This window comes from Thermothielavioides terrestris, chromosome 2 (genome assembly GCF_000226115.1).
Source record: "Thermothielavioides terrestris NRRL 8126 chromosome 2, complete sequence".
Lineage (NCBI taxonomy): Eukaryota > Fungi > Ascomycota > Sordariomycetes > Sordariales > Chaetomiaceae > Thermothielavioides > Thermothielavioides terrestris.
The window spans coordinates 6136005-6162234 of NC_016458.1; the positions used below are offsets into that span (position 1 = coordinate 6136005).

Sequence of the window (26230 nt, forward strand, 5' to 3'; positions counted from 1 at the left end):
GGACAGCCCTCCTTGTTCAGTTCAAGCCTACTATTCCTCGGTGCCTGACACTTGCTGACTGCGAGTATCTTGCTCATCTCCCAAGCTGCCTGATTTAAGACAATCCACAAAGGACTGATTACCAGCCAATCCGGAACTATGTAGAGAACTTGACAAAGGCTTTGATTTCTGAGATTCCCAATCCTCTCGAGTCCACAAGCTCCATTCTAACCACACATCGCCCAAATCTAACTGTTCGGGATGAACGTACCCAGCTCCCACCAGCAGACACCACTAATATAACATAACAGTAAAGAAACCCCAACCCAGCCCTACCATTATTCTGCTTGCACAGACAAGCAAAACTACAGCCACAGCAACCACCTCACCCAACCCCCCACGAGACTCGACCAAACCAAACCAAACCTTAGGCAGTGCACCTGAAGTCCCCCATCCCCAGCGCACACAAAAATGTGCACCTACGCCCTGATGCTCCACCAATGCACGCGATGCAAGTACGTCCAACCAGCCACGCGCGCGACCATCCTGCAGCCGTGCCCGAACGAGGCGCGCTGCGTGACCGCCACGCCCATCTCGGAGGTGCGGAACGACGTGCTCTGCGAGCGGTGTGCAGGAGGGTTGCCGGGCCAGGCTGGGAGGCGGCCCGGGGCCGGGACAGGAACACCGGCAGGGGCAGGCTCAGGAAGAGGGAGAGGAATAGGGAGAGGGACGGTCAGAGGGACTGGTCTGGACGCAGCAGGTGATCATGATCCTGTCGGTCATAGTCATGGCGCCGTTGATCCCGCTACGAACTGGTGCTGGGCGGTCAGAAGGAATAAGCCGGCTGCGGCTCGGGAGAGGGGGAGAAGGGATGCGAGGGAGTGGTGGGAGTCGTGTGAGCGCGAGTGGGATGAGCGGTGGGGTGGACGGGCGGGCGGGTGGTAGATGGTAAGTGAGGTAGGTGAATATGTGTAGGGGAAATAGGGGTCGACAAGAACAATGGACTCGCATCGTAAGTGGCGGGGAAACATTGGTGCAGATCTCCAGGCAGCGAAAGGGAGGGTTGGTTAGCAAAGAGGATAAACGTCGAGCAAAAGAAGAGCTGTAGTTTACGTGAATGAATATCTATGGAAACCTTTCTGGTTGCCCGGGAATCAGTACAGAGGACCAAGTCCTCTTGTACCCGACGAAGAAGAGTTAATGGCCGCGAATTATCAACCATGCTACAAGTAACAATCAATATAACTACAACACAATCCTACCCAACTGTGTCACCCTCCTCACAACGCAGCCGCACCGACGAGCGTAAAGAACAACACAAGACCCGAGACAACGAAGGGCGCCGTGTCCACCGCCGAAACGCGGGCCCGCACAGCGGCGTTGGTCGACTTCGTCGGGGTGCTGGCCGACGTGCTCGTGCTCGACATCCCGCTGCCAGAGGTGCTGCTAACAGAGGTGCTGCTGCTGCCGGAGGTCGTGCTATCGTCGCTGGTCGACGCCTGGTCGGTGGCCGTTTCCGAGCCGGGACCATTCAAACCGGGACCCTTACCAGCGCCGCTCTCGAAAAACTGTAGGTGATTCGTCAGACACGCGGCCACGAAAACTAGAGCGGGGGTTTTTGATGGTGACGGTATAAGGAGGCACACCTTCTTCGCACCCTCGGGAATCGCGGGGAGCTTGGTCGAGCTAACAAGCCAGTTCTGGTCCTGCGTGGGGCACGGAGCCGCCTTGGAAGTGGACGTGTATCCGCCGTCGCCCGAGGGGGCGGGCCACTTCTTCAGCGCGCTGGCAAAGGCGGCGAACTCGTCCAGCTCGATGCGCTCGCCCGTCTGGTCGATGCCGCCGTTGTCCTGGCCGCCCTTGATCTCGACGATGCCGTACTTGTTGGGCTCCATCGAGTACTCGTACATGAGGCCGCCCGAGTAGACGCCCGTCATGTTGGGGTGCATGAGCGATTGAAGCTCGCCAAAGTTGCGCTTGTTCGTGTTGCAGCCGTACTCGGTCAGGAAGATGGGGATGCCGTAGCCCGTGAAGTTGCGCACTTTAACATCCCACCCTGCCGTGATGAAGTCGCTGCTGCACCACGAGTAGTCGTTCTGCGCGGCGCGTCAATCTAGGTTGTTGGGGGGGGCCTGGCACGGCCCAAGACTCAAGACACCTACGAAAGCAAAAAAGTCACTGCGCTCCTCGTCCGGGCCGCAGTTGAAGTAGTTGGCCGTCTGCTGCCGGTTGGAGCTGACATCCGCGGCCGAGTAGCCGACGAGGATCTTGCGGTAGTTGCGGGCCTTGATGTAGGCGCGCATATCACGGTCTGTCGCCTTCACGTAGGGTGCGGCGAGAGTCGTGTTGGTCTGGTCGTTTATGACTTCGTTGCCGGAGATGAAGGCCATGGTGTTGCTGTACTTGGCAAAGCTGTCGATGGTAGCGAACACGCTCTGCAGATAGACAGTGTTGTACGAGCCATGGGGGTCTTCGCGCTTGATCGAGTACTTGGGGTTGTTGGCGTCGAGCACGACATAGATGTTGGCTTCGGCGAGCGCGTTCATGCACTCGTCGTGGTCCATTGAGTTGTCGGTCGAGTAGACACGGATGACGTTGACGCCCAGTTTCTTGAACTTCTCGATGTCGGGCATGCACACCTTGGGGTCGGCCAGGGGGTCGATATTGGCGCTTGCGCCGCCCGGCTGGTAGTCGATGCCCCGGACGTAGAACCTCTCGTTGCCTTTGAAGAAAGCATTGCCCTTGGCAGTGATGGGCTCAATCTCGACAGCACGGGCTCTGACCGGCACCGAAGCTGTCGGCCCGGCGCGCACGGCGGCCGCGGCCGTCAACAGAGAAAACACAGCCGCCGTAGACCTCATCGTAGGTCGCCTGTTCAGAGAAACTAATCTGTAATCCGTAGGAGGCCGGCGCTCGAAAATGCTGCAATAAATTCAAATTACGAGATGGCCGAACGGGTCGGACAAGAACAGAACAAGAACAGCACGCAAAGTTGCAAACAGCCGTCAAACGAGCGGGACGGCGGCAGAACAGCAAAGCAAGGACAGTAACTGTCTCGGCGAGCGATTGACTGGAAAAAAAGGAAGTGACAGCCGGCGATGGAGGTGGATCGTGTACGAGGGGACGCAGGGGAGCGAGACCACCGTTTATGGGGATCGCATCTTTCATCTCGACCCAAAACCCCGGTAAAAGTTGGGGCGCATTCTCTGCATCTGCCAAGAAGGACTCGAGAAAGAACGGTATAGCGCTGGGGCCGAATACGGGGTGGGAGCGCTCACGCTAGGTAGCTTTAGCTTGCTGGCGTGGCATTGGCGCCAAGCTGCCATTGTGTTATGTGCCACCAGGGCATCTTGGATGGGGATGCCAAGTCCCTTCCTCCAGAGACTGGCGCAAGGGGCAAACAGCCGAGTACGACGCCGGGTTTGGCCGTCGATTTGCAATCCTTCCTAGGTAGGAAGAAGGAACTATGCGCCCCTGTGACAGCGGGATTGAAAAACTAGCAAAGAAAGCTTTCCCACGGCTCCGTCGTTACTGGCGGCAACCAGGCCTAAGTCGGATATGATTAGTGGATATGGCCACGATCCATCTTGAACAAACAATCTGGGCTGAGTGAGCATTCAGGGGCCGGATGACACCTGACACTGTCGCGACAATTGGCCGAAGCCGCGAAAACCGCCGAGCTGGAGCCGCAGAAGACAAAGACGTCGCAATCCGACCATGGAGGGACTGGAGGACTCGAAGTTGTCAAAGTGCAAAAAGCCACATGGGAACCAGCGTATCCGGCGCGACTTGTGAAACTGTTTGTCTACTGCGGAAAAGTGGCAAGCCGATTCGACGTGTTTGCCAATGATCCAAAAACGGCAACTTCCAATGCCGTGTAGAAGAAGGCAGCGAAGTTTCGGAGAAACCCTAACCCTCCCACCGCCCCGAATTGCCTGCGTGTGTCGAGGCAGCCCCACCTGCCCTCTGCATGCTGGTCCATTGTTTACAACTGCAAGGCTGAACCTGCAGCTCAAGCGACGCAGGCATTCCAGGCTGCGAGTCCACGTGCTCAATCAGACGAATATTTCTTGACCGCCTCGGGCAGGTTCCCGTTGCCAGTGGTCAATTGCTCAACCGCGAACCGCCGGGGGTTTCTTCCACTCGATTTTATCGCCAGAACACCCACGCGACTCCCCGCCGAATAACGTTACCCCGGGCGCACCCGACAATGCTCCGATGGCGCAAGTCAACGGAACGTCGCTGCTCGGCCGCACAAGGTCGACTCGGGCGCCCACCAACGCCAGCAAGCCAGTTCAAGCCTCTGCTCGCAGCGGGGGGCCACCGGGCGTAGTCTCCTCCTCCTCCGCGTCCACGGCTGCGTCGACGGCCGCGCACGCGACCGCCTCTCCGACCGCCCCCTCCAACATCTCCCTGTTCCTGACCAACCTTCGCCTGCTCGACCTCGACCTGCGTCCGGACTGGCCCGACATCAACGCGCACACCTTCAGCGCCAAGGATGCGGCGCAGGGCCAGAAGAAGCGCATCCAGTCGGTCGAGTGGGCCCTGTACCACCTGTTTGCGCTCTTGGACCCGGACGAGGCCCGCAGCAAGCTGCAGCCCTTCTTCCCGCCGCTCGACCACGTCCAGTCGCTGAACCTGCGCGCCGCCCTGCTCCGGGCCCTGGAGCAGGCGAAGAAGAGCGGCGTGCTCGGGCGCGATGCCGTCGTGCGCAAGACGATGCTCGACGAGTGCAAGGGCGAGCGGCTGGAGGAGGTGCTGGCCGTTTTGTCGTCGGTGGTGCTGAAGAAGGTGGTGGCCGAGCGGCAGTGGAACGGAGGGGGCCATCCCGCCTTGGCTCAGACCCTTGCGCTCGAGAACAGAGGCTATTCCGGCGACCGGACGGAGCTTGCGGCGCTCATCCTGGCTCACCGCGTGTCCTTGCGCCGCACGCTCGACGAGAAGAACGCGGCTCGCGCTCGGTTCCGGGAGTTCTCGGACGTGTTGGCGGGAAAGGAAAAAGCAATTGCCCGGAGACGAGAGCAGGCTGAGAGGGCGAGACAGCGCGCGACGGGAACCTCCATCTCGGACGCTCAGAGGGAGGCGATCTGTCGTATGGTGCGAAATAACTGGGCCGGCGACGAGCGCTGGATGGAGACGCTGCTTTACGGCGACAGCAAGTCGCATAAAGACGGAGTTCTGTCCGCGCCGTTTGACAGGGTCTGGAGGCGCGTACAATCTGGGCGGCTCGCAGAGCTTGACGAAACATCTGCTGGGCTTCTGGAGCAGTTGGAGGGCAGAGTGAGAGACCAGCAGGCCAGGTTAGCCAAGTGGCAGGACTTCCGCCAGAAGATGTTTGGGAAGTCGGGCTCGGAGCCGGCGGCCAGGCAAGCGAAGCCGGAAGCGAAGCAGAAAGGCCTCGACCTTGGCTTCAGAGCGCACGAAGACCTCCATCTCGGCCGTATGGGCTCAAGGAAGCTGCCTGGTGCCGCGTCCAGCCAGCTCGATAGTCATTACGAGGCGCTCATCAAGAGCTTGGAGTCAGAGCTCGCCGCCATTGACTCGCGACGCCCACCCGTCCCTTCGTTCTTCCAGAGGCCACAACAACCGGAAAGCCCTCCGGCGAGGACAGCAGGCGATCCCAAACCAGAGCCGGAGGAGATCTCGGACATCAGTGATCTCGAGGAGGCACAGCCGATGCCGCGCTACTCCCCCACACGCCGGGACCCGATCCGGGTTTTGGAAGAGCCCGCGTTTGAACCAGTGTTACGAAAGGCCAAGACCTTCGACGAGGAACACGGGTATGCGGAAGATGCACCCGTTACCCCTTCACGGTTGCGGAGGTCAGCAACACTGCAATCGTATTCTCCATCAGCCACAAGGCGGGAAGGACAAGGCTCCCCAGCCAGAAGTCCCCCGCGGAAACCCAACTCGGCATCAAAACGACGGCCGCGACCTCCACCACCTGATCATGCCCCCCAATCCCCACCTCGACTGGTGGCCGCCTCCCCTGAACCACCGCCCTCGCCCGACCGCGCTGTGTCTCCCACCCAGCAGCTAGCCGACCAGATCCTGGCATCCGTCAGCGCCACCACGCCCTCGCCCGTCAAAAAGCCGCGGCACACGCTCTCCTTAGCCGAGCGCACCCGGCTCTCCATGGCGCGGCGCACCTCGCACGCCAACCTCCGCGTGGCGGCGGACGAGGTCGGAGCCGATTACTACGACAATGACACTGTCCACAACAACCACGAAGACGACCCGGAAGTCGACCGTCTGCCGCTCAAGCGGGCGCCCGTGACCGTGCCGGTCGTGGCCGAACCGCCGCAGGCCGCGGAGAGCGCCACCTGCGGCGGCAGCAGCAGCGAAGCGGCGGGATACGAGGATCTCGTGTCGCGCACGCGGCGGAGCATGGCCGGCTCCGAGGCGGCGCGGCAGAAGGCGCAGCTGGAGCGGCGGCGGTCACTGCGCAGGGCCCGCGAGGCGCCCCCGAAGACGCCCGCGCAGAAGAGGGGCAGCGGCTACTTCCCCGCCGTGGATGAGGAAGGCGAGGGGAATAGCGCGCTGCTGCTGGCGGAGGAGCTGATGAGCGGGGAGCACAAGGATGATTACGAAGCTGTGTTCATGAGCCGGCCCAAGTTGAAGACGAGTCCTGTGGGCACGCCGTCGAGGGAGTTTTGGGGGGATTGACAGAGGAGGGAGGGCATGGGTTATGAGGAGCTCTGTATTAATTGATCGCTGCATGTGCCATGAGATTATGGGCTGGGTTGAATTCGGGTGGATAGGCTGTAGACCAGGATGTACCGTGCCGGCAGGAAGGAAGCGATTGGGGCTCATCTATTCTGTCGTCGCGAGCAAACTATTGATACAAGTACCATGCGAAACAGATCACGACACCGTAGTATTCACACATGTTCTCTTGAGCACTCCGCCGCCCTCCCAGCTTCACCGCCACGATGACCCCGGTCTATGGTGCTAACCATTCTACCGCGCATGGACGGTCCCTATACACGTGTACCCGCCTAACCAACCAACCAAGCAACCGCCGGCCATTTTTCCTCCTTACCACCCCTGCGCCTTCAACTCCATGGCGCGCGAGACGACGGCGCGGAAGCCGGTCTTGAAGCGCTCGCGCCAGCGCTCGCGGAGCAGGCGCTTGCGCTTGAGCGCGGGCCGCTCGTGGAAGCGCTGGGCGTTGAGGTCGCGGCGGACGCGGTTGTGGCCGACGGCGCGCTGCAGCAGGCTGAAGCCGCGCGCGACGTCGACGGCGCCCTTGATGTGGATCGTGCGGCCCGTCGACGGCCGCAGCCGCAGCTCCGTCGTCGCCGGCCCGAAGTACTGCGTCATGAACGCCGCCTCGTCCCACGGGTCCAGCCCGGCCCCGCCGGCCCCGCCCACCGCCGCGTCCATGTCCGCCTCGATCTGCCCCGGCAGCGACAGGATGTTGTCGTCCTCTCCCATGGTCGCCGGCGCCGTGCCGGTCAGGAAGCTGCTGCCCGTTCTGGTAGTGGTGGCCGCGGGGGCCGCTGCGTTGCCGGTCTGCTGCGGCTGCGAGCCTGGCCTGCTGCCGGGCGTCGTCCAGCTCGGGGGGGACTTCTTTACGGACGAATCGATGAAGAAGTTGCCTCGCGGGGCCGCCGGTGGCCGCGGAGGGATGGAAGACGGGTTCTGGGCGTAGGCGGCGCGCAATTGGGCGACGCGGTGCAGCGGCGATTGAGGTGCCGGAGATTGGGGGGCGGGCGAGGGTTGTTGGGGCTGCACCTCCGGCTGGGCGGCTGCGGCCGCGGCGGCGTCTGACTGCTGTTTGCTGTTCGTGGTGAAGGCGTGGCTGTGCTGATGATGGTGCATGAGAATGGCGGACGGCGTGGGCCGAATGCGAGCGACTGGCGGCCGCGCTCCTGCTGCCGCGGCGGAGCGGCAGACCGACTGAACGACCTGGCGGAACTCCATGATGCTGGCCGAGGGTGCGATAGAGGTTAGCAATTGACAATTACACTGTGACCGCGTGGGCAGAGCGGGGCGGCATACTCAATCAGTCATGGATGCGCCCGCCTTCCACTTCCACCTGCTGGGTGTGTTGCCCCGTGAGCTTGGATCGTGAAGTTGAGTTCTTGATTTTCTTTGGTCGTGCTCGGCTGCGCTAGTCCGGAGTGCAAGGGGCCACTCTGGCTTGGCATGGCCCCGGAGAAACACCGGCCCATTGTGCCTCCAGAACTTCACTCCCTGAACTATCCGATTGACTCGGACCGAAGCTGCACCCGCTCTGAGCAGGTGGCCTGTGCGCTAATGTGCGCTATCGAAGGTGCCAATCCTTGTGAACTTTTGCTTGCCACGACCGCCGCGACACATCGCCATCAACAATCCGCCCAGCGCCTCCAAGCATCGGTTGCCCGATCCCGCAGCGCAACACCAAAAACGGACAGCGCCAGCACCGGTTCCCACACTTCGTCCGCATATCTCGGGTTTTAGTCGCCATACACTTCCCGCCGCCATGGCGTACAATCCCTATGCAGGTCGGTCCCGCCCTGCGCCTCTACATGCGCCCTCCAAAGATGCTTCGGCTCTCCTAACATGGTGTTTTCCAGTGCCTCCTTATGGAGCTCCTCCTACTTACCCAACATATCCTGGCGCATCGCATGCCCCGGGGATGGTACCGCCGCCGGGCCTAGGTATGCCGCGCCCCGCTTGCTCAAAGCCCCTTCTGATCGCCTCGGCGACCCGCTAACTGGCGCGTGTACAGGTCCTCCTCCAGGCATGTCCTCCGCCCCCGGATTGGCACCACCTCCGGGTGTCCAGCAGCCCAGTACTGCGACGCAAGCTAATCGACCAAGCGGCCTTCCTGCGTCCTTCCAACCGCCGCCGAACCTGCCCAACATCAACTTCAATGCGCCCGTGATCCGCTTGGGCGCCTCCATGACCCCTGCGAAGCCCGGCGCGTCCCTCGTCGGCGACCGAAAAGACTCGCATACGCCCGCCTCCAGTCGCCCTGGGCTGGGAGCAGACCGGGGCGACCGCATGGACCAGTCGCGTGCCCAGATGCGGGAAAGCATGCAGTCGCTAGTGCCACCCACCCCGGAGGAACGACTGCGAACGATATTCGTCCACAAGATTCCCGAAGGCGTCGGCGGCGAGGAGGGCGTGCAGAAGCTGCTCAACACGGTCGGCAGGCTGCGGCGGTGGGATTCGGGACAGTCACATCTCGCGGAGCACAAGGGGGCTCTGTTTGGGTTCGCACAGTACGAAGACCCCGAATCGCTAGCTGCTGCAGTCGAGTTACTCAAAGACATCGAGGTGCCCGTGAAAAAGCAAACCCCGACCGAGAACCCGCCCGCCGACGAGGAGAACCGGTTCGACGGCATCGACAAAGAAAAGCTCAGGGTGGAGGTCGACCCGAGCACCATCAAGTATCTGGAGTCGTGGAAGGAAAGCCGAGGCGACGACCCGGCAGTCGAGGCGAGATTGGCCGACGCGAGACTCGCGCTGAAGAACTTCCTTCACGATCTCTTCTACCCCCGGCTTCCCAGCGGTCGTGATGTGGATGGCGACACAGCGATGGGCAACGGGACAAACGGCCCGGGCGACAACGTCGAGGTCATCAACATCCCGCTAGCCCCCGAGGACGAGCTGGCAGACATACCCGCCGAAATGCGGGCCACGGTGGCTGCCGAGATTGCGGCGTTCAGGGAGCGGAGCAACCGGCGCGATCTGGAGCGGCTTAGGAAGGAGGAAGAGTACGAAGAGATGGAGCGACAGCGGAACGGCGCGCCGCGCAAGTCCCGGCTGGACTCTCCCCCGCCGAGCAACTCGAACATGGTTCCTCTGGGGCCGCGCGGTGTTCCCAACGCCCCGTCGGGTCCCAAAGGACCAGGCCGGGGCGTTGATTTTGTAAATGGCGGTTCCACCAACGGCCATCAGTTCCGGGACGACGACGATACCGACGCAGACGACGAGGAGCTCTACGAGCGGGAGCTCGCGAAGCAGAGGGCAGAGGACGAGAAGCTGTACCTGGAGGCCGAGCGCAAGTGGGTCAACCGCGAACGCCAGCGAGCAGCAGCCCTGGACAGAGAACGGGAGCGGGAGAGGGCCGAGAAGGAAGGGTTCGCCCGGAGGAGGGAAGAGCAGCTCGAGAGGGACAAGACCTGGGACGACGATCGCGAGGCATCGCGCAAGGGCCATCTCTACTACCGCGACCACGGCCAGTGGATCCGGGAACGGACGGCGTTCCGGGCTGCCGAAGCCGCGCGCGACGAGATGGACCGGCGCGCCGAGGAGGAGGAGCTGCGCCGGGCCGAAGCCGAGATGGAGCAGGCCAGGGACATGGCCGACTCGTTCCTGGAGCGGCAGGCTGAGGAGATGGAGAGACGGCCGGCGGCGGCGGCCCCGGCGGCGCCGCAGCGCGTCACCATCTCGTTCGGCGCGGCGGCGCAGAAGGCCGCGCAGCGCGGGGCGCGGCGCACCGTGGCCGAGGTCGAAGGGCTGCTCGACGACGAGGAGCACGACCAGACGGCCAAGCGGCAGCTCGTGCCCATCAAGTTCGAGCCCATCGCGGACACCAAGGCCATGTCGGAGGAGGACATCCAGAACGCGGTGCGCGCGCTCGCCCACGAGATCCCCGTCGACCGCGAGGGCCTGTGGGCCTGGGACGTCAAGTGGGACTACCTGGAGGAGTCGGTCATCCGCGAGAAGCTGCGGCCCTTCGTCGAGAAGAAGGTGGTCGAGTACCTCGGCGTGCAGGAGCAGTTCCTCGTCGACGTGGTCGAGGAGCACCTCCGCAAGCACCAGAAGCCCGCCGAGCTGGTCGAGACCCTCGGCGAGGCCCTCGACGAGGACGCCGAGGACATGGTCAAGAAGCTGTGGCGCATGGTCATCTTCTTCACCGAGTGCGAGAAGCGCGGCCTGCCCGCGTAAAGGGCCGGGCGCAGTTTGGGGGGGATCCGGGGTTTGTCGTTTGCTTAGCCGGCTGTATGAGCTACATAGGGAGGGGTGCCAGGGGGGTGTTTGGATCCAGCCATTGCGTGGTCGAAGCGAGGGAACAAGACTGCGAGTTGTAACATAATGTGATTACTGCTTATAAGTAACAAGGTAGTTACCAAATCCGTCCTTCTTTTGGGCCGGTGGGGGAAGGGGGGAAGGGGTCTCCGGAGTAATAGGTATCCTCACGTCTGTCTGTACAAAGGATTCGAATCCCGAGTCAGGGAGTCAGTGCCCTCGGAAGGATCGTGAACAGTTAAGCAGTCACTTGTCTCTTCTTTTGTTTCCTTGTTTTCTTTTTTTACCCCTTCGTCCTGCATCCTTACCATGTCCTCTCTTGCATTCTCCGTTTCGACCATCCCTGTGGTCTGTCTCCGCATTTTTAACTTGAGTAAGCAAGGGATATTGTAGCATCTAGACTCAAAATAAACACTCAAGCTATCGGCCCCACTGAATAGATTGCAAGAATGCAGCAGGCGATCGTTGGCCAGCCACGCACTTTACAACAGAGGTGAGGGGTGCGGTTGCCTGGCTGGGCCATTTGGGACTCCGTCTATTCCGTAGGTACCTCGGCTCCGCGCCGGTAGTTAATCCCTGCCGCGGCACAACTTGCCGGTGAGGGGAAACGGTGAGTGATGAACTCAGGGAGGTAAGCATTCACTAATGTTAGTTAACGACTGCCTTGAATCGCCGGCTTGAATATCTATTCCTCTCCCAAAGTGATTGAATCTAAACCCAAACTCTTGGATATCACTGCGATTGTGGTTTCTCCAACCCCTCGCACGAACGTCGAAAGAGCCAACATCCAACCATCGCCTCAACCGCCATCGCCGCCTCCACCAACGCCATTGTCGTTCAGTCATCGTCTTGATTCGCCTTCCTATCACCACATCCTCACTAAGTTCTAAGCCACACAACACTCACCTACCACCAACCTTCAATTGTATTCTACCCTCCAACCATCCTTTCTCCCGAGACGAAGAAAAGGGGGGAAAAGAAAAAGAGAAAAAAATAAGAAAAAAATGGCCCCGCAGAACCCCCACTCTCTCTCCTCCCTCCCCGGCCCGCCCCCGCCGGAGGTACCCAACACGCGCCTCTCCCTGCCCTCGCCGCACGTGCTGCTGGTGACGCTCGACCGCCCGGCCGCGCTCAACGCGATCCCGGCCGCCCAGCACCCGGCCATGGCGGCGCTGTGGGCGTGGTACGACGCGCAGCCGCAGCTGCGGTGCGCCGTGCTGACGGGCAGCGACGGGGACGAGCGGGACGGGGGAGGCAGCCGCCGCCGGCGGAGCGCGTTCTGCGCCGGGGCGGATCTGCGGGAGTGGGATGCTGCGCACCGGGCTGCTGAGCGGCCGGGCGAGGTTGGAAAGGAGGAGGAGGAGGCGGCGGCGGCGCGGTACCGTGCGCGGTGGGCGGGCGAGGGGTTCGGCGGGCTGTCGAACCGCGCCGGCAAGAAGCCCGTCATCGCGGCCGTCAACGGGCTGTGCTACGGCGGCGGCATGGAGATGGTGGTCAACTGCGACCTGGTGGTGGCCGACGGCGTGCGCGCGCGGTTCGGCCTGCCGGAGGTGGCCAGGGGCGTGGTCGCCGTCGCCGGGGCGCTGCCGCGGCTGGTGCGCACGGTCGGGCGGCAGCGCGCCGCGGAGATGGCGCTGCTGGGCCGCATCGGGTACACGGCGGAGCAGATGCGCGAGTGGGGGGTGGTCAACTTCGTGGTGGGCGAGGGGCTGGCGGTGGCCGAGGCGATTAGGCTGGCGGAGGAGATCGCCGGGAACTCGCCTGATGCGGTCATTGCGTCGAGGGAGGGGCTGAGGTTGGGCTGGGAGGGCATCGGGCCGCAGATGGGGACGGAACTGCTGGAGCGGGGCATGTACGGGCGGATCAACGGCGGAGAGAACATGAAGGAGGGCGTGCGGAGCTTCGTGGAGAAGAGGAAGCCGGTGTGGAAGGATAGCAAGCTGTGAGGTCGCCGGAGACGAAGCATGTCTTACACTTCCCGCGCTTGACAAACGTCGCGCTCTCCATTCTAAGGAACTCAACATCGATCAGTACCTAGTCAATCAATCAAATCCCCCTTTGACTTTCCGTCCACGGGGTATGTCGATGCGCCGCCGGCAGGATGCCCTCAAGCTCGGCCTTGATGTGCTGGGCCAGGGTGCGTGAGTGCCAGCGGTGGTGGTGCGCCTGGCCCCCATTATCCAGCAGTTATCCATGAGCAGCTGCCGTTTCCACATGCCCTGGATGTCGCGTATCGAGCCGAGCAGCTACATCGAGCGGGCCAAGCACATTCGGGGAGACAGCCTCATCCCCTGACGTCTCCGCATCGCTGCCCCCTGAAATCTCTGCCGCCGTGTGTTTCGCATCCCTATCCGCGTAAGCCGTGCACCAAACGACGGCATCGCATCAGTCAACGGTGCTGCCGTCCGAGAAGCGCAGGCCCGTCTCGGGCTGCACGCCGACCCTGAGACTGACCTTCTCCTCGGCCACGAGCCCGGTGGCGCCGGTGTCGATGTAGTGCCCGCCCGCGCGCTCGAAAAAATGGTGAGCCATGACGGCGTCCGGGTGGCGGCTATCGAGGTCGGGGAAGCCGGCGGCGGCCAGCGCGGCGTGCCGGTCCGGCTCCTGCGACACCCTGTGTGATAGACCGCCGTGGATGAGCTGCGCCTCGACCCAAGTCGGCAGCGGCACAAACTGCCGGTCCGCTGCCTCGATGCCTAGGTTGTAGGCGTACATGGTGCGCTTGTCGCCCGTACTTGACTGGCAGCACGTAAGTGGGCGAGCGGACGGCCATGGTGGTCTGCAGGCCAGCCGCGTGGCAGTCCTCGAGGATGTCGAAGGCGGTATTGGCTGAGCTGATCACGAGGACGGACTTTTTTTTTTTTTTTTTTTTTTTTTTTTTTTTTTTTTTTTTTTTTTTTTTTTTTTTTTTTTTTTGGGGGGGGGGGGGGGGGGGGGGGGACCTGAGAAACTTGATGGTCCATTGCCTTGTTGGCTAGTCATACACGGTCGACTGGATTTTGGCCGAAGTGACCAGGTTGAGATTATAGCGTGTCGCCGCACCTGTTCAGCAAGCTCGTCAGGGGGAGGAGGTGAGGTGTCTGAAAGTGCTCCTCGTAGCCTGACGGACTAGGAGCCAGTCACCGCGCGATACATGAAGCGTGTGTCAAAGTGCTGATATCATACGCATGGAGGGCAGCTCGCAGAGCGACGTGGGAACGTGGAACCGCATGCAGTCGTAGCGTTGAGACCAAGTATCCCCCGGGTTGGCGTTTCTCTCTGCCATGACGCTGTCAATGCGAAAGCCTTCAGCCGGTCAGCAAGAGAAATGGCTCTATGAGAAGCCAGTGAATCTACCTTGCTGCCAACAACCTTGCTCCCTAGATGAGCCAAGGCTAGCGGCTAATCCAGCTACTCCCAAGGAAACCTTAGCATTTACTGGCAGAGGAGACCGCAAATCAATGAATTGCTGTGCGCTGGAGCCCAGTCCATCAGTGGCCACTCAGCATTGACTTGCGATAGTTAACTCTCGCTTCTGACGTACAAGAACAGGGGTGACCGGGATGAACTGGGCGGCGTCCTCAAGTTTGATTTCCCCGGCCGTCTCTCGAAGGTTCTTCGTCTGCAGCAAGGCCGCAGCAATGACGCTGAACCCCGTGCACGTGCGCAAGTGCCGCGTGAGCGCCAGCGAGTCCTTCCAGTATGCCTGGCCCGGGAAGAAGCAGTTCGCAACGAGCGTCAGCATCATGGCGGTCAGGGCGGCGAGGAGGGCGTCGAGCACAGTGCGGGCCTGCTTGGTGGCCTGGTCGCCGGCCATAGCAGAAAGATCAACAGTGCCCGGTGGTACCATTGGAAGGGGGTGCGCCCTCGCCATCTTGCGCAGATCGGCAGCCATGGGGTACTGCTCGCTGGACAAGCCCGCATCGACGTCTGGGACAACGTTGATTCCGCGTGCTCACTTGCAAGGAGCTATCTGTCTATAGCGGGTGGCACCGTGTGGCACTCACCGGCTGTTGCCATGTTTGCTGTCATTAATTTCTGCAATCACATTCTACTTCTTAGCGGTGATGCAACTCCAGCAGCGCCGAGAGTGTAGAGGCAGAGGCCTCACGGTTCTCTTTGTTCCTTTGGTCGTCCCCGCATCCCGCATAAATGTTGCAGTCAGCCGCACAGAGTTGGGCGAGGAGAGGCGCTACGTTGGCACCTGGAAACAATTCTGGCGGCGCAAGGATTTGTTGCCGATTGGATTCCAGGCGGACGAGAGGGAACCGCGGCGGGCGAGGACAAGGGATCAGAGGACAAAAAGCAGGCAGCGAGGGAAGGTCCTGAGCTACGCCCATCCGTCCTTGGTCAACTATAACTAGTCCGTGCCCAGACGTCGGCGAGGGGCACACAGTTGCGGTTGACATGTGTCTTTTACGTACCTTACATAGTGTACCAGTTCCCGACGACAGGGGCATCATGAACAAAGCGCAATGAACCATGTTGCAGTCATAACGGCGGCAATTGAAACAAGGTTTTGAGGCAAGAATCGAATTAAAGTAACAGTGACCAACTAGTGTGCACCACCTTTCCAACCGATTCCTGCTTCCAGGGGAAGCCGTGCTGTACAGTCGGACGTATCCATCCAATGTCCAGCCACGCCAACATACACCGCCCGGCTATCCGACCGTTTAGAGAGCAGCAACGACGCCGAGGAAGCCAGCGGCGGCCATGGCAGCGCCGGCGAAGCCCGTCTCGCGGGGACCGGCGTTCGTGGACTTGGCCGGCGAAGAGCCGCTGTTGCCGCTGTTGCCGCTGCTGCCGCTGGAAGAGCCGGAGCTGGAGCCAGAGCCGGAGCCGCCACTGGCTTGCGTGCAGGACGGGAGAGAGACGCTGTCGGTCAGGGTGGAGTAGGACGGGCACTGCTTCACGATGGAGGAGATGTCGGCGCTGTGGGCCGACAGCCACGAGGAGACCTCGCTCTGGTAGCTCGACACGGCCGGCGCGATTGAGGCGGGGATCGTGATGCTGCATGGGTCCGTCTGCGTGTTGGAGTCTATGAAGGACTGGTAGGCCGGCGGCGGCGTCGGCAGGGCCGTGTAGATGGTCTCCAGGGCGGTGGCGCAGGCCAAGTCGCTCCCGTCGGTCTGGCGCGCCTCGATCTCGCGCTTGACGGCCAGGTGGCCCGGAGCGATGTTGGCGGCCGTGGCCACGCCCGCGAGGGTGAGCAGGAGGGTCTGGGAGAGCATCTTGGTTGTCGGGAAGGTAGGGGCAGAAAATCTGGGAGCGGCTTGGGAAAAGAACGGCGTGGGTGAAGATGGAGAAGAAGCGCGGCTTGGAAGGAGTGACGGCGCTGTTGGAGACGGGGAAGAAGGGGGAAGGGACAGAAATGAAGAGCAGACGACGGCGTGATCGGTTTCTTAAATCCCGTCTGCTTCCACAGAATGACTCCTCACCCTCCCCAGACCTGTCATCAAGCTTTTGATCTGCGCTTCTCGTTACATCGCGTATGCGAAATTGAACGTCTACTGTGTACACAGTAGTGTAGCCCATGGCTGCGCCCCTGATCCCGGCTTGCTTTGCATGCTGAGGTCTGATTCGGTGTGTGCACGAGGGACCGCAACCGTCCTTGTCCCCATCAAGCCCCGGACTCCACCGGCCGACTCAACGTCCCTCAGGCTTTGCCCGTATCCGGCCTGGTGCTTGGCTTTGACAGGGCGCCAGTGGGTTGTGTGCCGGCGTGGGGCTGAAAGGTGCGAGTCAGCTCCGACTCCTTGGGAAATGAGCGCTGTCTCCGTTGCCGAGAGCCAGGACCATGGGACCCGCCTCTCCACCACGTTTAATTTCACTAGGCGAGAGATCTACCGGGGGGGGCTCCGTCAGACGGACGATTTTCAACGCCGATTACCTTCGAGAAGACTCCAGGAATGGTTTTCTTACACTGTCTTCTTTCCTCTCGTCTGTCGACACAAGTTCCCCGCGCCGCCTGTGGTCGCGGCACAGCTTTCGCAATGGAGAACGTTCACTTCATTCCGCCGCTCCCCCTTCTCCTGAGCTGCTGGTGCTAAGATTATCTTCTTTGCAAGAGGTCACGCCGCGGTCGACTCAGTGCTCCATTCAGCAACCCTCGGCTAGTCCTTTGGGGTCAACAGTTTCGCCATCTAATATGGCGTGCAGCGCGCTGACTTTGGCAGCAGGAAGCCATGGGGGATAACTGAGGAGGGAAAAAAAATGAAAGGAAAAGAAAAGAAAAGAAAAATGAAAAGAAAAGAAACAAGATAAACAAGGGAAAAAAAATAACGAAGCACCATTTTGGAGTAGGGAAGTATTCCGGATGAAGCCCCCGATTCAGTGCAGTTGCGACGATCCGGCGCCGCAACGGCAGGACTCGTATTCGAGTGAGCTCTCGGATGAGATAGTTTAGATCTCAGGTTCCCGCCAATACTGACTGTCAGCATACCAGGCCCATTTTCCTTGCTTGAAGTGGTGTCGCGAACTGTCGCTGCCGATTGCGAATCGCGATCCGATCGTGCTAGACAGGAGCACCGTCGCCACTTAGGTATTCCGACAAGGCACGTCAAACCACCACGGCAGAGCATAGTGTTGTCGAATTTCCACGCATTGATTTGTTTGCGATCAGGTGCAAGTTGAACCTTGAAGCTTGCGCTTGCCCTCGTCCGTGTCGAACGAGTACCACAGGTCGGATCTGCGCCATCCCGCGATCAATTTCCTCAGGACAATGCCGAGCGGTTTGCATTCCGAACTCCTTTCAGTGTCATCATTCACATGCTGTTGTCGAGGCGACGGGGCGCGTCAGGGGCGATGCACGTGTTCATCCTCCGAGGGCGGACAGCGAGCCGTTGTGGCTGAGACACGGATGAAGACAAGAGCTGTGCACACCACCAACGAACCGACTTGCATCCCCCCACATCCCGCCTGGCTTCTCCAGAGCGCCAGGTGTGGCTGATGTCCAAACGGGTGGGACTCTCGCGAAGCTAGCCGCAATAAGCTCAGCTGCGGCTGAACGGAGGAACCCGGAAGACCCGCAACGCGCAACACCCCCCGGCCAGCAAGCTCTGGAGGCCACGATACCCGAGGGGAGGGGCTATCTGGCCCCAACCCCGCTTTCTTTGAACCTTCATCCAGGAGGGGTTGGCTGTCCTGGCCCGCGAACAAGTTCGAGGCACCAGTTGCCCCTTGGAAAGAAGATTGTGTCGGCCAAGCATACGGAAGACAATGGTCTTCTTCCATTTCGGGAGGGATTCGTCCTCCTGGGCGGCGGGGAACGAGTGCTACTCATTCGCATACAACCTCGGCGGCGATCTCAAGAGGCAATGGGACCAGCTGGGCGCGCTGTTCCATGACAAGAGCATGGCCGGCACCCGCATCGAGTGGCTGTCAACGGCGCCGGACGGCAGCTACTGCCTGGCGGAGCGGAATGGAACCAGTATGCATCCCGTGCATTCCGCACATGGACTCGGCGCCAGCGCCAGATTCCCAAAGTGACTGACGCTGAACCCATGCCGCCCGCTCCAGTCTACTCCAACCGCACCGACCTGATGCAGGCGATCCGGCAGGCCGTCCAGGCGTCGGCGTCCCGCTGGAACTCGTACTCGGTCGACCACGTCTCCTTCTCGCCGTACGGCGCGTGGTTCATGCGGCTGAAGCCGACCTTCGGCTCGGGCGTGGTCCAGATCAGCTCGCAGGGCCGCTTCCCGGACACCTTCATCTCGATGGCCGCCCCGTACCTCGACTTCCGCAACCACGGGATCCAGCCGTCGCGGATCCAGTACGCCTTCTTCGGCGCGCAGGACGCCGTCCTGATCAAGTTGTCGGACGGCGGCTTGAGCTGGGACGGGTTCACGGCCAAGGTTTCCGAGGCCCTGCGGGAGTCCTGCCGCCCGTCCTCGGGCCTCGAGCCCCTCACGGTGGCCAAGACCACGGTGCTGTGTCCGTATGACCCCGACGACTACTTCTTCCACCTGGTTCCGATGATCCCGGGTTGGGGCCAGGAGCGACACGGCTACTCGATGCACTGCCAGGGCTTGACGGCCGATTTCTTGAATGCTGTCCTCAACGGCAGTCGTCCTCCGCCGCATTTCGTCCCCAAGCCGCTTTCCCCGAGGCCGGCAGCGCAAAAGCCCTCGCCTCCACCTCCACCTCCGCCTCCACCTCCGCCTCCACCACGGCCCCCGCAGAAAGCGAAGGTCGAACAGGAGTGGTGGGCGGAAAAGCCAGCCGAGCAGGCGGATGGCGACGACGAGATCCCCGCGGCCGCTCGCGCGATCTACGAGAAGCTCTTCGACGAGTACGTGCGGCTACTGGGCAGGACATACCTTACCGGCCTGGAGGCGGGGACGGTGATGCGGGAGACGGGGCTCAGCGACGAGGTGCTCAGCGAGATCTGGGATCGCGCCGATGTGGACGGCAACGGCAGTTTCGACAGGAACGAGTTCGTCCGGGCCATGTGGCTCATGACCGTCGAGGTTGCCCGGCTCAAGGAGGACGGCGTCGTGCCGCAAGGCTCGACCGCGGACCCCGGGACGGCCAACAACGCGGTCCTCGCGGCGGTGAACTTTGTCGACCTAAAGCGGACCAACTCCACGGCGCCGAACCAGGGCGGCGGCCAAGCAGGCCGGAGCGGCAAGCAGGACGCCGCCGACCAGGTGGACAGGGTCAGCAAGCAGTTCGGCGACATGAAGCTGAAGGAGTCGCTGATGAGCTCGATCGTCACGGAGAAACCCAACGTTAAGTGGGAGGACGTGGCCGGGCTGGAATCGGCCAAGGAAGAGCTGCAGCAGGCCATCATCTTCCCGCTCCGCTTCCCGCAGCTGTTCCAAGGGTCGCGCAGGGCGCGCCGGGCCATCCTGCTGTACGGGCCGCCGGGCACGGGCAAGAGCTATCTCGCCAAGGCGGTGGCCACCGAGGTGGAGCACACGCTCTTCAGCATCAGCAGCAGCGACCTCATGTCCAAGTGGTCCGGCGACAGCGAGGCGTAAGTCAACCAACGCAACCACCTGGGTATTTGTTTAAACAAGAGTGGCGGGGAGCTGACTGCGTGGGCATGCTACCAGGCTTGTGCGGCAGCTGTTCGAGCTGGCGCGCGAGAAGAAGCCGGCCATCATCTTCATCGACGAGATCGACGCGCTGTGCAGCAACCGCGACGGCGGGCCGGGGGGCGGCAACGAGGACACGGCGCGCATGAAGACCGAGTTCCTGGTGCAGATGGACGGGGTGGGCAAGGACAACGCGGGGGTGCTGGTGCTGGCGGCGACCAACCTGCCGTGGTCGCTGGACCCGGCGGTGCGGCGGCGCTTCCAGCGGCGCATCCACATCCCGCTGCCGGACCTGGCCGCGCGCAAGCAGCTGTTCCAGATCCACCTGGGCGACCTGGGCAGGCAGTGCAGCGAGCGGGACCTGGAGGAGCTCGCGCGGCGCAGCGAGGGCTTCTCGGGCAGCGACGTGGCCACGGCCATCCAGGACGCGCTGATGGTGCCCATCAAGAAGGTGCACATGGCCACGCACTTCAGGAAGATCCCGCACGCCGGCGCCGAGTACTACACGCCGTGCGACAAGACGGATCCCGGCGCCATCGCCATGACGTGGAGGAAGGTGCCGCCGAACAGGCTCAAGGAGCCTCCGCTGACGGCGGCGGACTTGTTCGTCGTCATGCAGCACGTTAAGCCGTCGGTCGCGCCGGACGAGCTCGACAAGTACGTCGCCTGGACGGAGCAGTTCGGCATGGAGGGTGCATGAACAGCCGGGCCGGAGGTGATGAGCCGTTGACTGTATTTTTCGCAAGGTCAAGGTAGTTCGATACACGCCAGGTCCCGGCTGCTGCTGTCCTCGACCGATGGGGCGCGGACCCTGTGCATTTTCCTCGTGCCTGCACCATGTTCACTGAACCCGATGTCGCACGCATGTCTGTTCTTTTTAGTTTTTTCTCTGTCCGGACGGCGGCGCGATCAAGTTATGACAGCCCCTCCCGGAGGTGGCCGAATTTGCTGCTCTCGTTTCAAAGTCGATTTTCACATGCCAATTCCAGGCACGGGTCTTGGCATCCAGTTCATGCAGCATCCAGATTTCCACCCTGCAAGATGGGCGCGTGGGCCAGGTCTGCAGAAGCGGATCGGCTCCGTGTGTGGCGATTGGCCAGGCATTTTACCACCCGGCCGTAGCCTCGCACCCGTCCGTCCGATGCAACCATTCCCCCAATTGTGCTTTCTAGCGCAGTGGCGAAAGCTGTCATTTCGCCCTAACGGGGGGCGTTTACTGAATCGGCATGGCGAAGGGGACGCGGAGTTTTCTGCGCTCGTGTGTCGTTTCAAGCGCGCGAGAGGCTGAAATAACGTTACCTGGACCGCGACCTTGGTTGGTGGGGGGACCCACTGTTCCCAGGTCCCCTCGGGGATCGACTTCCACTCAACCCCGGCTTGGTTGGCGGGGCTGGAGTCCCTTTTTGCCGAGGTTCCCAGTCTGGACGGCTGTGACGTCCGTGGCTGCATGCTTTGCGGCGGACCGAGCAGCATCAAAACCCCACGGTTCACTGTCCACTGTCCACCGCGCCCGAAAGAAATCCAAGATCAACAAACATTACCCGAGGAGTTGCGCTGAGCCCTTCTTTTTGTCTCCTTGCCTGCTTATTTACCTACTTACCTGCTGTTCCTGGATTATAACCCCGTTTTCCACGACGCTCAGACACTGAGAGAGCCATCGCCGAGCGATCGCGTGAGCCGGGCACAGGCAGGACCGGAACGGCTGTCGACGCGCTACGCCTGGCCGGCTCCCGAGCCTCAGAGCGAAAGAGGCCTCGCTGGCCCAACATATAACCCTTTCCTCCCCGACCTCGACCCTCTCCCAGACGCCCATCCGCCATGTCCCAAACACCCCCGCAATCCGACACCGCTGCGGCGGCCGTCAACCAGAAGCTGCAGTCTAGTCTCCCTCCCGCCGTGGCCCAGAAGCTCCCACACATTCCAGAATCCAAGGAGGAGCTCAAAGCCGAGCTCAAGGCCGAGGCGAAGGCCGCCGCTTCCTCGGGCCTGTCGCAGTTGCGGTCCTTGGTCGCCGGCGGCTTCGGCGGCGTGTGCGCCGTCCTTGTCGGCCACCCCTTCGATCTGGTCAAGGTGCGCCTGCAGACGGCCGAGAAGGGCGTCTACTCGAGCGCCATCGACGTGGTGCGCAAGAGCGTGGCCAAGGACGGCCTGCGCCGGGGCCTGTACGCCGGCGTGAGCGCGCCGCTCGCTGGCGTCACACCCATGTGTAAGTAAACCCCTTTCGCGCCCTCTCCTCCCTCCCCCTGCCTCTCTACTCACTCACAATGACTAACCACCCTCTCCCCACGAACAAGTTGCCGTCTCCTTCTGGGGCTACGACCTCGGCAAGACCATCGTGCGCGCGACCAGCACGGTGGCGCCCGACGGGTCGCTCTCGATCGCGCAGATCTCCGCGGCCGGCTTCTTCTCCGCGATCCCGATGACGGCCATCACGGCGCCGTTCGAGCGCGTCAAGGTGATCCTGCAGGTGCAGGGGCAGAAGCCGCTGGCGCCGGGCGAGAAGCCCAAGTACGCCGGCGGGCTGGACGTGGTGCGGCAGCTGTACCGCGAGGGCGGGGTGCGGTCCGTCTTCCGCGGCTCGGCCGCCACGCTGGCCCGCGACGGGCCCGGCTCCGCCGCCTACTTCGCCGCCTACGAGTACATCAAGAAGGCGCTGACCCCGCGCGACCCGGCCACCGGCGAGCCCAGCGGCAAGCTCAGCCTGACCGCCGTCACCTGCGCCGGCGCCGCCGCCGGCGTCGCCATGTGGATCCCCGTCTTCCCAGTCGACACCGTCAAGAGCCGCCTGCAGACCGCCGAGGGCAGCGTGTCCATCGGCGGCGTCGTCAGGGGCTTGTACGCCCAGGGCGGCCTCCGCGCCTTCTTCCCCGGCTTCTGGCCCGCCCTGGCCAGGGCCGTGCCGGCGAACGCGGCGACCTTCTTGGGCGTCGAGCTGGCGCACCAGGCGATGAATAAGGTGTTTGGGTGATGGCGGAGCTGGCTAGCGCTCCAGGTGAATGCGCGGTTGGTGGGGTATAGACGATGATGTTTGTCGCTCGTGGTTTGTCCTCCTGACGACGGTTTGTCGGCTGTGGCACTGTACAGCGGGAGTTGGTTTCGCATCTTCAGATAAGATTCGAAGTATCTCGGTTTGTGCGTCATCAATCGTCTATTGTTTGGGGGAAAAGCATTTCCGGTTTCTCAGAGGGCAACCCGGATGATGTTATGTCGCGTGCTAGTGCACACGTGACTCTATCTGCCAGGCTCCCTGCGCTCAGGGGGCACATGTCAGCTCTGCCCACACATGTATATAGACCTCGGCGCTCCTCCCACCCAGCTTGAGAGGAGCACCTCTCTCAATACACATGCCTCTGCATCCTGCATGGCCCCACTTCGCTGCTCTTCTCAGTTATGAGCCCGGTTCGCGCACAACACTCATAACAGCGGTGTAGCCCAGTTGGGGCCATCCTTCTTCTTTTCTCCAACAACCACTTCCAGTTTTCTCGATCGTCAACAACTCCCACAAGTTCACATCACCCCCATCGTTCAGTCTGAACAACGCAGCACACCTCAGTTTGCTTCAAGATGACACTCGAAACTGAGAAAACCGTCACCGTTGCTGTTGCAGCGCTTCCAACCCTCGACAGCCCCAAGGACTGGCCAAGATGGATCTCTGCTGTTCGCCAAGAGGCCAACAACCTGCGTGTCTGGCACATCATCGACCCAGACACCGAGCTCGCCACCGAGGCTGAGATGCTCGGCCTTCCTGTGCAGCCCACCCAGGGTGCGGCACGTCAGGCGGTCCAGGACCGCCATCTTCAGGCGTGGCACACTGCACTGCAAGCCTGGAAGGCAGCCGATCCCACCACCCGTGGCGAGGAACCTCAGTCAACCAATCCTACTGAGGAGGAGATCCGCCGTGAATTCCTCAAGCTGTGCGAGGCGTTCTCGAAGTCCGCCATCGACACTGCGGCGTTCCGTGCCGTCAACAAGCTCCGCGAGATGATCAACGTGTCTGTCAGCGACCGCTACGCACACACCGCACACGACATCATGGAGGCCGAGAACGTCACCGGCACACGCGGGTTTATACAGACGCTGCGCAAGATTATCGCACCCTCCAACAGCGCTACTTTCACTGCGCTTGCCGAGGAGTACGCAACTGTCCTTGCCAGAGGCAGCCAGAGCGGCGTCGAACCCAGGACCTGGATTCTCGAGTACATGTCGGTCCTCCACCGCGCAAGGGCGGCCAACATCGCCGCAGTCACCGACGCAACAGCCGTCACCACATTCCTCAAGACTGTGCAGAGACGCTTGGATCCAGAGTGGGCGACTCGCATGCTGAAGGATATCAGTGTGACTGAGAAGCTCGGCGGCAAAGGACCAACCCTTCTCGACTTGGCTCTCTCACTCGAGGCGATCCTCCAGGCTGAAGCGGTGGTCCACCCGAAGCCTGGAGCCTACCCCGTGCTTCCAGGAGCGCAGAACGGTCAGAAGGGCAGTCAGAAGCGCAAGAAGAACCGCGACTGCCCGTGCAAGCCGAAGACTTTTCGCCACTGGTGGTTTCCCTCGGAATGTCGGCAACTTCGGTACGCTCTGACAGGGGAATCCCTGAACGGCGTGACGCTCCCAAACGACGCGGTGAATGCAGTGCGCCAACGATTCGCCAAGGAGCGCTGGAACGACCTTCGAGTGGAGCTCCAGAAGCTCGGTTGGAAGATCCAGAACGCATCGTCAAACGCCAAGACCACTAGTTCCAATAGTGGCGCGGGTCCTTCATTTCCGGGAGCGCTCCAGGTGCACGCTGTCATCGACCCAGCGATCGCAAGCGAGCTCGAAGGAGCGCGTGGCGTGTTCGCATCTCTCGAGTTTGGCCCACACCCGCTCAGCAAGTGCATTCTGTTTGACAACTGTGGAGCGGTCAATCTCGTCAATGACAGGGCTCTCCTTGTCCCTGGCACGTTCGTCAAGACGAGCGGTGAGACTGTTGAGGCAGGCACCACATCCTTCCCAATCTCTGGCCGCGGCAAATGGATCATCAAGAACGTTTTGAACGGCGCGCGCGGCCCGAACACTGAGGACCTTGTCATAGACAACGTTGCTGTCGTCGAGGGCTTTCACGTCAACATTGTCTCTGAGAGACGCCTTCGAGCGCAGGGCGCTTGGTACTGCGGTCTGGATTGCACGCTGCGTTGGGGAACTTTGGAGAAGAGTATTGTACTCAGGCAGCTGGTCGAGAAGTTCAACCTGACCTTCTTGCAATACAATGCTCTTTCCTCCTACTCTGATGCCCTTCGGGTGCTCCCCAGAAGCTTTGCCGGACTTGTGACTTTGAGCGCTGCAGTTGTGAAGAACTTTGGGAGGAGCAGGCCCTCCAAGGACCCGCTCCCAGAGAGAGAAGACCCAGCTGCTCTCTGGCACATCAGATCTGGTCATCTGAGTTCAGAGGCGCTGGAACATCTCGTCTTGAACGCCAGAGGTGTGCGGATTCGCGGGCCTCGCAGACTGGAATGCGAGGTATGCGCGCAGGCATACGCGGAACAGGTTATTTCGCGCCGCCCACCATCGAAGCCGTCACCACGCCCATTTTGGAGGGTCTCTTGGGACCTGTTCGACTTTCCGAGGGCACTTGACGGCTCGAACTGGCTGCTGGTCATCAAGGACGAGTACAGTGGGAAGCTTTTCGCGACTCCACTCATACGCAAGACGCACGACAGTGTGTACGATGAGCTCGTCCGCTTCGAACGCTGGGTGAAACGCCAATTCGGGCTGCCCATCTGCAAGATCAGGCAGGATGGCGACACCAGTGTCATTGGCATCAAGGGATACACAGCGTACGAGCTCTGGGCGCAGGAGCAGGGCATCGACTTGGAGGTTACGCCTTCGGATACCAAGGAGCCCAACGGCGGTTCAGAACGCGCAGGCAAAGAACTTATCACAAAGAGCCTTGCAATGCTCACGGGCGCCGGACTTCCTCAGAACCTGTGGCCAGAGTCGACGGTTGCAGCTGCGTACTTGCACGGCATAAGCCCAAGTCGCGCTCGCAACTACCGCTCACCGAACGAGGTGCTCGACTCTTGGTTCAGACACTGGTTTCGCTGGTATCAGCCCGGTCTCGTGCATTCCCTGACTGCCGACCTGCGCCCTAACTGGGGCGGCGTTTATGCGTACGGCTGCCGAGCGTACCCGCTGACGAAGGAACGCGAAAAGGGGATTGAGAGGCGTGCTGGGAAGGTCAAGCCCAGAGCGCACATCGGGTATCTTGTTGGATACAGGGCGTCCAACATTTA

The 26230-nt window shown here is 61.6% G+C and overlaps 11 protein-coding genes across 11 annotated transcripts; 6 read left to right on the forward strand and 5 right to left on the reverse strand.

The window, feature by feature from the left end:
- Window positions 1-450: 450 nt before the first annotated feature.
- On the forward strand, window positions 451-924 carry THITE_2088038 (uncharacterized protein; the record flags this gene model as incomplete). Its single annotated transcript, XM_003652846.1, has 2 exons — window positions 451-605; window positions 765-924. The coding sequence occupies 2 exons, from the start codon at window positions 451-453 to the stop codon at window positions 922-924; spliced, it is 315 nt and encodes a 104-aa protein (XP_003652894.1).
- A 143-nt stretch (window positions 925-1067) lies between these two features.
- THITE_2114708 (glycoside hydrolase family 72 protein) lies at window positions 1068-3174 on the reverse strand. Its single transcript, XM_003652847.1, has 3 exons — window positions 2142-3174; window positions 1626-2075; window positions 1068-1547 (listed from the first exon to the last, which is right to left on the reverse strand). The coding sequence occupies exons 1-3, from the start codon at window positions 2838-2840 to the stop codon at window positions 1260-1262; spliced, it is 1437 nt and encodes a 478-aa protein (XP_003652895.1). The 5' UTR covers window positions 2841-3174; the 3' UTR covers window positions 1068-1259.
- Window positions 3175-3741: 567 nt separating this feature from the next.
- THITE_2114709 (uncharacterized protein) lies at window positions 3742-4079 on the reverse strand. Its single transcript, XM_003652848.1, has one exon. It carries the CDS (start codon window positions 3959-3961, stop codon window positions 3785-3787), a length of 177 nt encoding a protein of 58 aa, XP_003652896.1. The 5' UTR covers window positions 3962-4079; the 3' UTR covers window positions 3742-3784.
- A 1-nt stretch (window position 4080) lies between these two features.
- On the forward strand, window positions 4081-6831 carry THITE_2114710 (uncharacterized protein). The gene has a single exon (XM_003652849.1). The coding sequence runs from the start codon at window positions 4198-4200 to the stop codon at window positions 6643-6645; it is 2448 nt and encodes an 815-aa protein (XP_003652897.1). The 5' UTR covers window positions 4081-4197; the 3' UTR covers window positions 6646-6831.
- Window positions 6832-8207, reverse strand: THITE_2114712 (uncharacterized protein). The gene is made up of 2 exons (XM_003652850.1): window positions 7984-8207; window positions 6832-7909 (listed from the first exon to the last, which is right to left on the reverse strand). Exon 2 carries the CDS (start codon window positions 7903-7905, stop codon window positions 7018-7020), a length of 888 nt encoding a protein of 295 aa, XP_003652898.1. The 5' UTR covers window positions 7906-7909; window positions 7984-8207; the 3' UTR covers window positions 6832-7017.
- An 81-nt stretch (window positions 8208-8288) lies between these two features.
- Window positions 8289-10987, forward strand: THITE_2114714 (uncharacterized protein). Its single transcript, XM_003652851.1, has 2 exons — window positions 8289-8624; window positions 8696-10987. The coding sequence occupies exon 2, from the start codon at window positions 8710-8712 to the stop codon at window positions 10861-10863; it is 2154 nt and encodes a 717-aa protein (XP_003652899.1). The 5' UTR covers window positions 8289-8624; window positions 8696-8709; the 3' UTR covers window positions 10864-10987.
- A 573-nt stretch (window positions 10988-11560) lies between these two features.
- THITE_2114717 (uncharacterized protein) lies at window positions 11561-13032 on the forward strand. Its single transcript, XM_003652852.1, has one exon. The coding sequence runs from the start codon at window positions 11949-11951 to the stop codon at window positions 12888-12890; it is 942 nt and encodes a 313-aa protein (XP_003652900.1). The 5' UTR covers window positions 11561-11948; the 3' UTR covers window positions 12891-13032.
- A 297-nt stretch (window positions 13033-13329) lies between these two features.
- THITE_2088044 (uncharacterized protein) lies at window positions 13330-14943 on the reverse strand (the record flags this gene model as incomplete). The annotated part of the gene is made up of 3 exons (XM_003652853.1): window positions 13330-13683; window positions 14468-14853; window positions 14931-14943. The coding sequence occupies 3 exons, from the start codon at window positions 14941-14943 to the stop codon at window positions 13330-13332; spliced, it is 753 nt and encodes a 250-aa protein (XP_003652901.1).
- A 258-nt stretch (window positions 14944-15201) lies between these two features.
- THITE_2114718 (uncharacterized protein) lies at window positions 15202-16486 on the reverse strand. Its single transcript, XM_003652854.1, has 2 exons — window positions 15348-16486; window positions 15202-15253 (listed from the first exon to the last, which is right to left on the reverse strand). The coding sequence occupies exon 1, from the start codon at window positions 16152-16154 to the stop codon at window positions 15597-15599; it is 558 nt and encodes a 185-aa protein (XP_003652902.1). The 5' UTR covers window positions 16155-16486; the 3' UTR covers window positions 15202-15253; window positions 15348-15596.
- Window positions 16487-19601: 3115 nt separating this feature from the next.
- THITE_32934 (uncharacterized protein) lies at window positions 19602-20661 on the forward strand (the record flags this gene model as incomplete). Its single annotated transcript, XM_003652855.1, has 2 exons — window positions 19602-19900; window positions 19980-20661. The coding sequence occupies 2 exons, from the start codon at window positions 19602-19604 to the stop codon at window positions 20659-20661; spliced, it is 981 nt and encodes a 326-aa protein (XP_003652903.1).
- A 1034-nt stretch (window positions 20662-21695) lies between these two features.
- THITE_2114722 (uncharacterized protein) lies at window positions 21696-23072 on the forward strand. The gene is made up of 2 exons (XM_003652856.1): window positions 21696-22167; window positions 22256-23072. Exons 1-2 carry the CDS (start codon window positions 21780-21782, stop codon window positions 22927-22929), a joined length of 1062 nt encoding a protein of 353 aa, XP_003652904.1. The 5' UTR covers window positions 21696-21779; the 3' UTR covers window positions 22930-23072.
- Window positions 23073-26230: the final 3158 nt, after the last annotated feature.